This window comes from Ornithodoros turicata, chromosome 8 (assembly GCF_037126465.1).
Source record: "Ornithodoros turicata isolate Travis chromosome 8, ASM3712646v1, whole genome shotgun sequence".
In the NCBI taxonomy this organism is placed as follows: domain Eukaryota; kingdom Metazoa; phylum Arthropoda; class Arachnida; order Ixodida; family Argasidae; genus Ornithodoros; species Ornithodoros turicata.
In genome coordinates, this window is record NC_088208.1 from 13,988,608 (window position 1) to 14,001,498 (window position 12,891).

The window sequence follows — 12,891 nt, forward strand, 5'->3', positions numbered from 1 at the left end:
GCGCCCTCCCCGCGCAGAGGGGCGCAGGGATCCTTCAAGGTCACAAGGTTGGGAAACAAAAAGAAAGCTGAGGGAATTTCTGCATTTCCTCCAACTCTGCTCTTTCAGCATTGCAATTTTGTTTTACTTTATACATAATTTTTCTGTAGAGCTAAGTACGAAACGAGATTGAAACAGGATGAGATGCTAGTCATAAGCACACAGTTAAAGCTATGGAGAACGTAAACGTAAATTATCCACAATTTTTACTGTATTTTTTATTTTTTATTTCGATGGTGTGCATGCAACCTATTGACAGCTGGCGTGCGCCCCACCACCAGGCACAAGTTGTCCTTGGGACAGCACTGATCCCATGGATATCCTCGTACTCCCAGGAAAGGGCCAAGTACGGATTACGAATATCAGTGTAACGAGGAGGAGGATTCGGAGCTGGGTTAAGATGCAAATTCCCGTCTACAACTGGTAAGACCAGAGTGTCGAACCGAAAATGTTGTCGATTCGGTTGGGGTTCGGTCCAACTCCGGAAGGAACCGGTTGATTCTATACGGTTCGGTTCACGAACCGGTTCAATAGAGTGAACTTTTCTTCATCGTAAATAGCAGTGGTACGTGTATTACACTGCGACATCTTTGTTGTTATAGTGAATTTTCTATGGTGACAGCTAGGAGATTGCAATGCAATGTGCACTATTAAATCAAGTGTTCTCCGCAGGTTCAGAGTTAACCGCCAATTAGAGTTTAATCTGAGAAGTTGAGAACAGGGGCCGTACCATTATTTGACACTTTGCACCTTTAATGCAGAGTTGAGGACTATCATTGTGTTTGTCCTTTGCCTTTCACATTGCTATCCTTACACATGCATATACCCTTAATTGTCCGTTAAAAGCATATGTCCTGCTTTCGTAGCAAACTGCAAACATAACTTTGATCCTTTGAATTTGCACTGGCGTCCACGTAATGTAACTTTCACTTACGGAGTGATTGGTCCTCTGCGTACTAAACGGTGATGCTCTGCTCATGAACAAACCAGTGGCAAAGAGCACCACCATCTGCTCAAAATCAGCACCACCATTACCTGTGAATTAAAAGGGCAAGAAAAAGAGAGCAAAGAAGAAAAAGCAGTAAATTGCGGAGTAATTACAGCTTCTAGCGCCTTAGATTGCAATTTATCCCTTACAACCTCAAACTGCATAAATACTCTAAAAATTTGCTCAATCTAACATACTTAGTTGAGTTAATTCTTACAGACTATTAATGCACCTTAAGGTTGTCCTGCAATTAAAAACTATGGCTTAGTCTGTGCTTGCTGCCTGGGCTCAGGCTTTTTCTATAATTAAGTTCCACCAAAAGAGTTAGTGGCAAAACCAGAACAGAAAGGAAGAACAGAAATTGTTAGAAACAACAACAACAACAAACACATAATACAAAAATTAAGATAGAACCAAGTCAGATCATCTTTTGATCAAGTTAATTTTGGAATTTGGATTTTGTTATATATTCCAGGAATTGGTCACTCTGCATAGCACTCAACCACAGCTAGTGACAGAGCTGAAAGTTCCGTTTATTTATGAAACCATCATATTCTGCTTCAGCGCTTTGCTCAAAGCAACAGCTTCAGATGAAGAACACGAAAGATCCATTTATTACATCATCATGTCATGTAACAATGCTGGATAAGGCACAGTCCTTTTCCCACAGTACAGCACCTCCGCACAAAACATGTTTTTCAGAAAAAAAAAGGCGACCATTACACCCGGAACACTGGAATGTTGCGTCTGACTAGAAAAGCAAACTGGAATGGTTTTGGTGTCCGATGGGCTTCAGTTAAGATGACAAAGGAACGCACTCACAGGAGGATGTTTGCCTTTCATACTACTCCAAGCTCTTCTTTCTGATAACAGATAAAAAAAATACCTCAAACAAATTCTAGGTTTTCACCCTTACCACCACTCAACTCACGCTATGAATGGGTGCTCCCATACCTAGAGCGTAAGATACCCATTAACATTATTAACCGACAAATTTTGCGAGCTGTAAGTGTAATACGTGAGTATCCATACTGGCTGCAGTTAGTGGGGGAAATCGCGTAAAGTTTTTCAATCACAGACCCAACAAAGTACCTCAAAACAAAATCTGGGTTTTCACCCTTCCCATCACTAAAACGCTACGAATGGGTGTTCCCACATCTAGAGCATAAAATACCCATTATATCAACCTACAAATTTTGTGTGCTGTAACTGTACTACGTGAAAATCCGTTGGCTGCAATTAGCTGGGAAATCATGCAAAGTTTTTCAATCGCGGCTTTTTTTTTTCCTGTCGCTGGTCGCGCATCTGAATGCTTCAAAGCACGGTAAGCGATAAGTCTCGTCCTTTTTAACATGTTATTTGCACACACATGAAGGCAGGAGTCTACATGTAGACCCCAAACAATAACGATAGTAATGATTAAAAAAAGAGAGAGAAAAAAAACTCGAAGCAGGGCGTAGCACTACCAGCACCGATACAGTTTCCGCAACATTCAACCACGTACGCTTGCACCTAGAAAACTCGGCCGTTACGTTCCATGTCCACACTAACGTCTCAAGTGTGACCTTTAAAAAAAAAATTTTAAAAAATACATGAACAAACAAGAACAGTGTCCTACAAAACATAATCGCACCCACCCAAATTGGTCAAGTGGTCCCTAAACGACGGCGCACAGAACCTGGACGATTCACCCACGACGCGCACAAAAGTTTGACAGCACTACGCACCACATCCCCGAGTCGCACGGTGGGCCAAGGCACTGAGGGGGATGGCTTGAGGGAGAGCATTGTTTTTATTCGCGCAGTCAGCAGCACCACTCTGCTTCGAGAGCCTTCCCGGGACGATGAGAGTTCAGCGGTCGACATTGTTGTTGGCACCTCAAATTTCCTTCAGTCACCAGACCACAAACGAGCTCACAACCTTCACTCTTTTCTCTTCTTTTTGGACAGTGAATAGGGTAAAAATAAATAGAGCTACAGCCAGTAGGGTACAGTGTAATGGAATGGCATCGAGGACAAAGCACGTGAGTGTCACACGTGCCCGTGTGTCACGGGTATTATTGTCCTCGAAAGAGGCTGTAGCTCAATGTATTAATTCTGAGCGGCTCTGTCCAAAAACTACATTGCTAATGTGCTATGTACAACTCTTTGGGCTGAAGCAGTAGCCACAAGTATCGAGCAACAAAACGCACGGAGCTGTGACGAGGTGCAATGTTGCTGCAACAAATTCGCTTTAATAAATAGCACTGCACGCCGATGCCTTTCAGAAGTACTGCTGCTGTCCGCACTTTTCTGCAGCCACCCGGAAAGTCCTCAGCAATGTACCATGGTGAGAACAAAACTTACAAACAAGAACTTGTGGAGTTCGTAGAAAAAAAAAAAAAGCCAGTCACTGTACCAAACAACAAAGACCACACCTACGACGTCAATGTCCACCGAAGAGACAGTCTGGGGGAAGTCGCAAGTACTAAAAGTCACATTTCGGGCATTATTTTCATGCAACTACATTGAGTTTCTCCATTTTGGATGCATCAAAGTTTTGGAACACCCACTGCTGCCGTAGGCTGCCACTACACGACTCCATCGACACTTTCTGACGGTTTTCGGACATCTGCAGGCACTTGCGACTGCTGCTGTGCTGAATGGTATGTGCCTGTTGGGAGAAAGAGAGGCACTCGTGTTATCACAGAATAGAATAGAATAGAATAGCGGCCCCAACGGCCCCAAAGCATGGGAAGCGGCAGTGACTAGATGGATATAACTTACTCCACTTACTATTTAAGTATATGTATTATTCATTTTATTAGTAATAATTTGTTTATTTATTTGGGTTAATATGCTGAGGCTAGGGATCCGAGGTTCTCCACTTGGGACAGACAAAATACGAATAAAAATAATTAGGAACACAAAGGGACAATGCACTATGACAAAATCTTCTGCATAGTACAATATCTTTGGCATAATATAAACATAGCTTCCATAAAATATATAATAGTATCAGATGTTTGTAAGTGTTCAAACGTCGCCATGCCAGTACTGGACAGCTGTTCCAGACAGTGAAACAGCAGTCCAGTACTGGCCTGGTGATGTTTGAGCACTTACAAACATATGCTATACGTGCAGCCAAAGAGCTCCGGCTAATTTTTTTCCCCATAATAGTATCAAGAAGCTCAGTGTCTCACATTTCCCATATCAGCCAAACTTTGAGCATACGACACTATATTCTTCCCTTTGGTATCAGAAAAATGTAAATCCCTACACCTGTACATTCCTAAAATTCAATGGTGCCAAAAAGCGAGTAATATATAAAGCGTTTTCCAGTATGTCACTGCATCTTGTTCCAGACATGTCTTCGCAGATTATTTTTGGCCATCCTTTGTAGCCATACTTACGTCATGGTCATACATCCAGAGCTGATTGCCGCGGGAACCATGGCACGGATACAGAATGACATCACCACCAGCAAAATCGAGGCAGGCTTCGTCACGACGGATTTCGCCCTCTTTACTCAGCATCCAGTACTGAAAATAATGAAACAAATATGATTTGGTAAACAGTTAGTGTACTGGACAGTAGACACTGATAACGAACTGAACTCATTCCTTGCTCGTCAACCTGATACGAAAGCTCAGGGGCGTCGGAAAAGGGGGGGGGGCACCCCTCTTGATCTCAATGATCATTGAAACCGACGGTCATTCAATCTGTGTGTAGCACCACCAACTGTGTCACATGTGAACTTCCCAAGGAGCATTCGATCCAATGCTACTCCAACAGGTTCGCATGTTGCACACTTGGGGGCGCTGTGGACATGTTCAACGTAGGGCCGTATATTAAAAGGGAGTCTGGCCATTGGGAGGCGTCCCAAAAAGAGGCTCGACCTGTCAATCACAGTTCCAAGCCTCTGATTGGTTTGCTTTTTACCACGGGGGTCCCCATGACTCCTGACTGCCACCCGAAATGTCGCCGAAAACAAACACAGTGAAGCGGGAATTTCGTGACAAAAATATTTTGTGTCACGAAAGTTGAAGACCGTAGATCCAACTGCTCTTTTTTTTTTAAATTAATTTTTTATAGACAACCTAGAAGTCACAGGTGTTTCCCTTTACGTACAAGGCTACGTACACCCATGGAAAGACGTATATTTACGTGGATAGGATGCATTTTTTGCCCTAACCTCAATTTTTGCAAAAGTGAGTTTCCAAAGATACCTTCCTAGGAATGTCTCTTATCTCACCTCAATCTTTTTGCTCAAAACTTTCCTCACCTCACCTCAATGTTTGTGAGTGTGAGCTGCTTGCGTGTTCCGTAAACTTTTGTCCCAACCTGTACTTGCTACATACGTACGCATACTTCAAGTAAATTTTTCACTACTTTATAGTTTACTTAAAGTATTTATCCCTGACAGGACTTTTGACTGTATTTAAAGTACATATTTTTTGCAATTATAGTAGAATCTTGATGATACTATCACGGATGATACGAATTTCGGGATGATACGAATTCTTTTCTGGTCCCGGCCGGAATACCTATTCTTCCCATGTATTAGAGTTAGGATGATACGAACGCATTATCTTGCCTTTACGGATGATACGAACGAGCCGAGGATGCGACAGAGGTCGTTCCCCCGTGACGCGAGAGTGCGCGAGTCATGCTGCTGCGTCTTTCGAGAGGGGAGGGCGATCCTCACCACGAACTCCCTTACATCATGTAGCACAATGCAAGCAATGACTTTCCTTTTGGTGGTGGTGGAGATAAGACCAAAGGGATTGAACGGCCAGGAACCTTATCACCTTATCTCTGTTTTGACCTTTTTACCCCCCTCGCACCAATAAACCGCGAAGCTGCGTGACATCGCTCTGGCGGAAAACAGCGACCAGAACCCCAGAACACGTGGAGGGAACATATCGGGACAACTTGTGGCAACATTGCGCGTCACCATTCCGCAAGTCGGCTCCACCTAACGCCTGCTTACTTTAGGAGAAGCTCGCTTTAGACCACTGTCGCGCGACTCGCGGGTGTAAAGCACGTGCTACGTCTTTTGAATCATCTCGCATATTTAGGCAGCATTGGCCAAAAACGGAGACACAAAAGCGTTACAACCGACCTCTTTCATTGACAGTAACGGAAAATGAACAGTCACTGTCTATTTTCTTGCCCCAAATTTTATTTTGGTTTAATTCGTTTGATTCGAATTTCGGATGATACAATTTTTTTCCGCGACCCCGTGAGATTCGTATCATCGAGATTCTACTGTACTTTTCCTGGCACATTGCCCATTACTACCTTTCTGTAACTAAACTGCATGGGACATACCTGATTGCCTCCCTGCCCGTGGCATGGGTACATGCCCACTGCCTTGTGCATGCTCTCCCTTCCTGCAGGGCTGTCCAAGCAGGTACGGCCGCCTTCAGCCATGTTGCGTACCTAAAAAAGGCAGTACCGTTCCGCAACTTTCAAGACGTACCCTTCATCGTTATATCACTGGCACATGTGGTGTGTGCGCGAGCATTCCTTTGCAGGCAGGCATCACACCAAAATGAAGCTCACCTCTCCGGACGCAACAGCGTCCCCAGGAACAAAGAGCTCCGGGTAGATGTTTCTCACGTACCAGTCAAAGGACTTGCACTTCAGCTGATTCCTTAGTGCTTTGCGGGGAGACACGTCCCCGAAGTCGCCCTGAGAAAAAAATTTTTATATGTCACGTTGTACTGTGCCGTAACTTATTATTAGAGCCTGAAGTTTTAGGGTTTTACCCGATTGTTCCCCGAATTTGCACCCCGAATGGAAGGTTGCCTCTTTAGGGTGAAACCCGATTTTTACCCGGCAAATTGCCCTCACTGGGATGTCTGTAGGAATACACTAACTTACTTGTTTGACAGAAAAATTCAGTTACATCACCGTTTGTACCAAACCTGTACAGTCAGTTTGAGTAACTGAGCCAGATTTCTCCCCTGAATTTAGCATACTGGAAGTTTTTTCGCCCGAATTCGCACGAATTTAGTGCACATGTTTATTTAAACCGATTTTTACTCCCCGAATTTTGAAAAAAATATTACCCGAAAACTTCAGGCTCTACTTATTATTCAGTGGCACGAAGCTGGCATAAACTGCGTATAAAATTAGACTGAACGACAAGAGGAACGAGTAAGCGGTTAGAAAAAAATTTCTTTTTACTCGGTGCATCATGGCTGGTATATGGTAAAATTTTTTCGTGGAAATGGCCACACTGGGATGCTTTCAAACTGGCACAAATTGGCTGAATACTTTGGGCAAATGCGTTTGTTATATTTTATGGTGATTGTTAACACTCTACGGTATGGTAAATTCCATTTACGTTGAAAAGTAACGACCACAAATCTTCAGCAAACTTGTACTGGTTCGAAAAGCTTTCCAGTGTGGCCATTTCCATGAAAAAAAAAAAAAAAATCATACCAGGTGTGTTACCATGTGCAGAGTTGCCGCAACTTTTCATAAGTGCACTTGTACAGTGCAGGAAACGTCAGTACTACTGAAAGCAACAAGGTCGTCACGTACGTGTACCATGATCTTTTTAAAGGAACAGCGAAGGCTCCTCCATAAATTTTGTTCGTTTGTAGCTGCGGCAGATTGTGCAACGAGATAACACGCGCTGTTGTGCAAGGACAACGATCGTAGCCGTTCTCTAACTAGTCGTCTTTCATCTGGACGCTCTCGAGAAGTCCCTCGACCCCTTCAGAGCGCCCGTAAGTGAATGGGTAACGTTGACATCACTGTGATGATGATGCTACTACGTCACACTGATCTGATTATGTCGTACCAAAAGGCCTGTCCAGACCTCCAAGGATCACGCCGTAGTGGTCGTCGCTGGCTTTAGGGTGCATCTTTGCGAATTGAAGTAGCAACAAAGTGAAAAAAAAAAATATTCGCGGAGTGAGGGGTGCCCTGATACCAACCCCTGATACCAACACAGAAGGAACGGGATACACCCCGCTGTGTCGTTCGAGATTTCAGAGCGAAACGAACCAGTAATGTATGCCTTCCTTCTCCCTTTCCTTCACAAGAAGCGCGACAACGTGGAGAGGCTTCCGATTGGTTTCCTCAAACAATCTCTCGCGATGATTGGACAAACAGTTTTTGAGGAGACCAATGAGAGCCCGTTCCACATTGTCGCGCTTCTCGAGAAGGAGAGGGAGAGGGAAAACGTACATTGCAGTTTCCTTCATTTCATATCAGGCGAAATTTTTTAAACTTTAGTTCCCCTTCAAAGGAGCACAGAATACTTTCTCAAACATTTTCTGTTCCCGACGCATTATAAAAGGATGCGACTCGATATAACGACTAACAAAAAAAAACTAAAAGTCGGTACAGAGTATTCTTCAAATAAAAAAATTCACATAAACATTGACACGCGTGTGCCCGCTCAACTCGCTCTGCAGGGCTAAACGGGAGGACGACAAAAGCGTTACTGGTGATGCTATTCCGGTTCCGAGGGCAACCAACACTCCAATCGGGGTCGGCGTTTCACACCTTTATTTATTTATTTATTTATTTATTTTGTTTCTCTCCCATTTCTCTCTGTGCAGCAGACGACATTTCTCTAAGCAAGCTGTACCATAGTGAAAAAACGGCTAGGAAGCAAGCGAGCTGGTGAAGATGATGCATAATGTAAAACCCCGAGACTAGGGAACACGAAAGGACAGACACAAACACGAAGTCTCAAACACAGCTGAAAATTTTACTTCACATACAAGAATTATATACAACCAGAGGGAAGGGAACAACCAGTTGAGGACAAAAAAGGGTCAGTTCGGGGGAAGAAGTCTGCTCAAGGCCGGACCGAGGATTACGGATGGGTTGCTGACATAGTTCCCACAAGAGCTTATGCATAGGGTCTCTCTCAAAAGTCTTCAAATTCTTGTATGTGAAGTAAAATTTTCAGCTGTGTTTGAGACTTCGTGTTTGTGTCTGTCCTTTCGTGTTCCCTAGTCTCGGGGTTTTACATTATGTACCATAGTGATGCCAAAGACGTCACTACGGTACTAGTACTGGCGTGACTTTCAAATGAAAGGTAGCCAGAAGAGTGGTACCTACCAGATCATTGCCGATGCGCTGGTAGTAGTACTTGGCGTGTTCGTCCAGCCACACTTCAGCCAAACGCACAGAGTTGCGCCGCAAGACATTGACACCCGACCTCCACCGATATGGACTGCGTTTGCGGAACACGTGCCCAACGTGCGAACAGGGAACGATTTCTAGTGTGCCTCCACACATCCAGGTCTGCATGTCCGTGCATGAGAAAGAGAGACATATTTTAGGGGTGTGCGAATATTCGAGTTCTCGAATTTGAATCGAATATCAAACGCTCAAACTATTCAATTCGCGAATCGAATATCCAGTAGTTGAATTTTCGAATATTCCACAAATATGAACGACACAACCCGAAAGTGGGCTTCACCTGATGCTTCCGTGCATGAGGTGAAGCCTGCTTTACGAAACTGCCCTTGTTGCAGGACCAACACAGGCGGGACGGTGTTTTGTTTGAGATAACGTTATCCAAAGTTAGTTTTGTTGACATCGTCTGTGGAAGGGGTGGCGCCCCTCCCACATGCAGTTTAACGGTGCCGACGAGGGACTTTGATTTGATGTCTGTGAGGCTGCCTTTAAAAAGTTCGAACTCTCGAATAATGACTACAGCCCATGAACAAGAAGGGCGTCTTAAAGATGTCCTTTGCGTCTAAAATTTCAGTAGTGCAACTTCCTAGGGCGAGTGCAAAGAAACTAAAGGGTGTTCATGGCAAAGCTGAGGCAGGATGCCAATTTGTTTGTTTCACAAATCGCCTGTGGTTGTCTGAAGCAATTACAGCCTCATCAGTGTAACATGCTACTGCCTGACATCAAATTTTGAAATGAAGGTAACCACTCCAGTACTCCAGTAAGTGTGGGCTCACCTGGAAAGCAGGAAGCACTCTCACGTAAAATTAAAGAGTAGGGGCTTTAAACAGAAGAATTGCACGTCTCTCTTGTGACAGTTAATGCCAGAAAAATTACACTAAAGCCACGGGCCACAAAATGGAAACTTTTAGTGCGAAAGTCACTTATTATAAATTTTGCACGAATATTCGATATTCGATTCGGTATTCGCAATTTTTTCCCCCATTCGATTCGAGTTTCGATTCTACTTAAACTATTCGGATTCGCACACCCCTAATATATTTGTAGGAAAGGAAATGCAGAGCTCTGAGTTGGCCCCAAATTCAGTGTCTGCTAAGCACTTGTCTTGCGGTTTACAGTTTTTACATCAAATTCCAGTTAATATTTTCTCTTTGTTTTTTGTTTTCTCTGCCCCTTTTTTTAATTTTCATTGTTCCTAATGTGTTGATCTCTGTTCTTTTTTATGCTTCTTTTAATACTTTATAACATTTTAACTTTGTTTTGGCTGTCAGTAGAGTGTTGTAGGCCACTCGAAGGTTTGGCCCCGAGTCTCCAGATAATCTATCCATTCTTTCACTGCCCTGCACAAAACAAAAACAAATCCCCATCCAAGGGGAGAGCACCAAGAAAGGCAGAAAGAAATAAATCGCACAGAAGGTGACACAGAATTTTAAAAAAGGGAACAAATGAGGACACACAACCAAAATTACAGGCTTGATGAACATACATGACACACAAAATAAAGTCCTTCACAGCATCAGTAGCAACCAAAATCAGTTTTTCTTGAGGACTAAATTAGAAGAAGCCTTCGCAATTTGAGCATGATACTCATTAGCTATTTTAAAAATTCTTCCGTGCACAGCCGTTACAGCATCTTTGTACGTATATGCACAACCAGCACTTTAAAAAAAAAATAATAACAACATCTGCATAATTGACTGGTTGATCCAGACGGCGACTAATTCGTGGGTCTGATGGGGAGGCTTGGGTGCAAATTTCCTAGCACAACTCAATTAATAATAATAACCCACCTTGAAAGAAAGCTCCAGGTTTTCTCCTCCCCAAATGTCAAACCCACTGTCGTATGTGCCAAGCTTTTCGAAGAAGGCCTTGTCGATGGCAAAAAGACCACCGGCCATTGTGGGAGACCTAATAGAGGAAAAACTGGTCTTGTACAACATGCATTGCCACTCGAGGAGCAGTGATCGAACATATTCGAACATTTGAAACATATCAAACGCATTCCGTAACGGTATCAAACATATTCCGTGACTCGAACACACAGCCACGTGTAAAAACTGTGTAACTGTCACATTGAACATGCTAAACTTTCCATAACATCTGTTGCAGTTTACCCACTCATGATCCCAAAATAAAGTTTTGGTGTCGTCTGTAGCAGTTCATTTTTGTGCTTTTTGTTCACTGCTTAGTTGTTCGCGAGTCTCGCGCTTTTTGACGACACTAGCGTTTCACGAACCTCCATCTAGTGACGGTCAACAGTAAATAAAAATGGCCATTTCAGTTTAATGATGGCAGTTGACAAAAATTCACCAGCCAACTGAATTATGCAACATTCAACTGAGTTCCATTCACTGAAGTATACAAATGGGCGTTGTGAGGCTCGTGTTGTGTTTGTCCTCCTCCGTTTAATTGCCTCGTCCACTACGACGAAATTGGCCATGTAACAGCGGGCAATCATGATTCGGGTCAATCGTCATTCATTTCAATGACCATCGATCGCCCATGCTAGATCACTGCACGGGCCGCATTCTTAGGCCCAGGCCAAACCCCAGCCTTCCTTTGATTTACCAGCCCAGGCCCGGCCCAAGCCCGAACAATTTCCAGGTTTCCCGGCTCAGCCCGGCCTGGACCCGATAAACTTATGGGTCACCCGACCTATAAACGGCTTATATACGGCCCAGCGTAGCAGGCTATAAAAGTTGACCGTGGCTAACCGACAGTGGGAAACACAGGCTTGGGCCCGACCTAGGCCCGACAATGTGCCGACCTGGGACCAGCTCGGGCCCATAATGTCAAACTCAAGCCCAGTCTAGGCGCGCAAAAAGAACGTAAACAACGAGATTTGGCCGAGGCCGGAAATCAGAAGACCCAGGTTCGATTCCTGGCGTCAGCGCCTCTTTTCCCTGAGTTGTTGCATTCCACAAAAAGAAAGCTTTCAGGTAAGCGACATCAAAACACACGCTTAAGTGACTTCACATTAGCGTACCAGACGGGATCCCACGAGTGCTTCCGTCTTTTCCGCTCCCGCTCTGGCACGGCGTGCCAGCTGAACTGCAGGTTCCAGTCGAACCCGCCAACGTTCACTCCACCCGAGTCTCTGTAGTGGTACTCGAAGGTTGCGTCGTTTATGACGTCTATGACCGGACACACCACCGTCGTCGAGTTGCGTGCTATGCGGTCCAGGAGTGGCTCCAACCATCCTGTAACGAATTGTGTGACAGTTAAAAAAAAACGTGAGGAAACCTTGCAGAAAACCTTGCTTTCTTTTTTCTTTCACACTGTTGTTCACAGGATCTATATGTGTACATCCTTGCTGGTGTTTTGCATTATGTCTTGACGACTTTAGTGTTGTATTTCCTTTTTTTAGTATATCTGACGTTTGTTTTGTTGTTTGCCAATCATGTTAATTACTTTTTTCAGTTTTTACAGTGTTATTGTCGCCCAACACCTCCATTACGTTTAGAGCCTGAAGTTTTAGGGTTTTACCCGATTCTTCCTCGAATTTGCACCCCGAATTGAAGGTTGCCGCTTTAGGGTGAAACCCGATTTTTACCCGGCAAATTGCCCTCACTGGGATCTCTGTAGGAATGCTCAAACTTAATTATTTGGCAGCTAATGCAGTTCCATCACCGTTTGTACCAAACCACTACAATTAGTTTGAGTAACTGAGCCCGATTTCTCCTCGAATTTAGCATACTGGAAGTTTTTTCACCC

The 12,891-nt window shown here is 44.0% G+C and overlaps 1 protein-coding gene and 1 long non-coding RNA gene across 3 annotated transcripts in view; both read right to left on the reverse strand.

Annotated features, from left to right (window-relative positions):
• The window catches only part of LOC135366497 (uncharacterized), a 113,830-nt gene that overhangs the window by 26,634 nt on the left and 74,305 nt on the right, over positions 1-12,891 (reverse strand). The window lies entirely within an intron of this gene.
• Positions 1,619-12,891, reverse strand: part of LOC135366493 (putative polypeptide N-acetylgalactosaminyltransferase 9) — a 133,068-nt gene continuing 121,795 nt past the window's right edge. For both annotated transcript variants that reach the window (XM_064599205.1, XM_064599206.1), the window contains 7 exons: positions 12,164-12,377; positions 10,968-11,085; positions 9,097-9,282; positions 6,574-6,702; positions 6,340-6,450; positions 4,419-4,547; positions 1,619-3,679 (listed from right to left, as the gene is read on the reverse strand). In XM_064599205.1, coding sequence (XP_064455275.1) covers positions 3,521-3,679; positions 4,419-4,547; positions 6,340-6,450; positions 6,574-6,702; positions 9,097-9,282; positions 10,968-11,085; positions 12,164-12,377 — 1,046 coding nt within the window. In that variant the 3' untranslated portion in view covers positions 1,619-3,520. The remainder of the gene's footprint in view (positions 3,680-4,418; positions 4,548-6,339; positions 6,451-6,573; positions 6,703-9,096; positions 9,283-10,967; positions 11,086-12,163; positions 12,378-12,891) is intronic.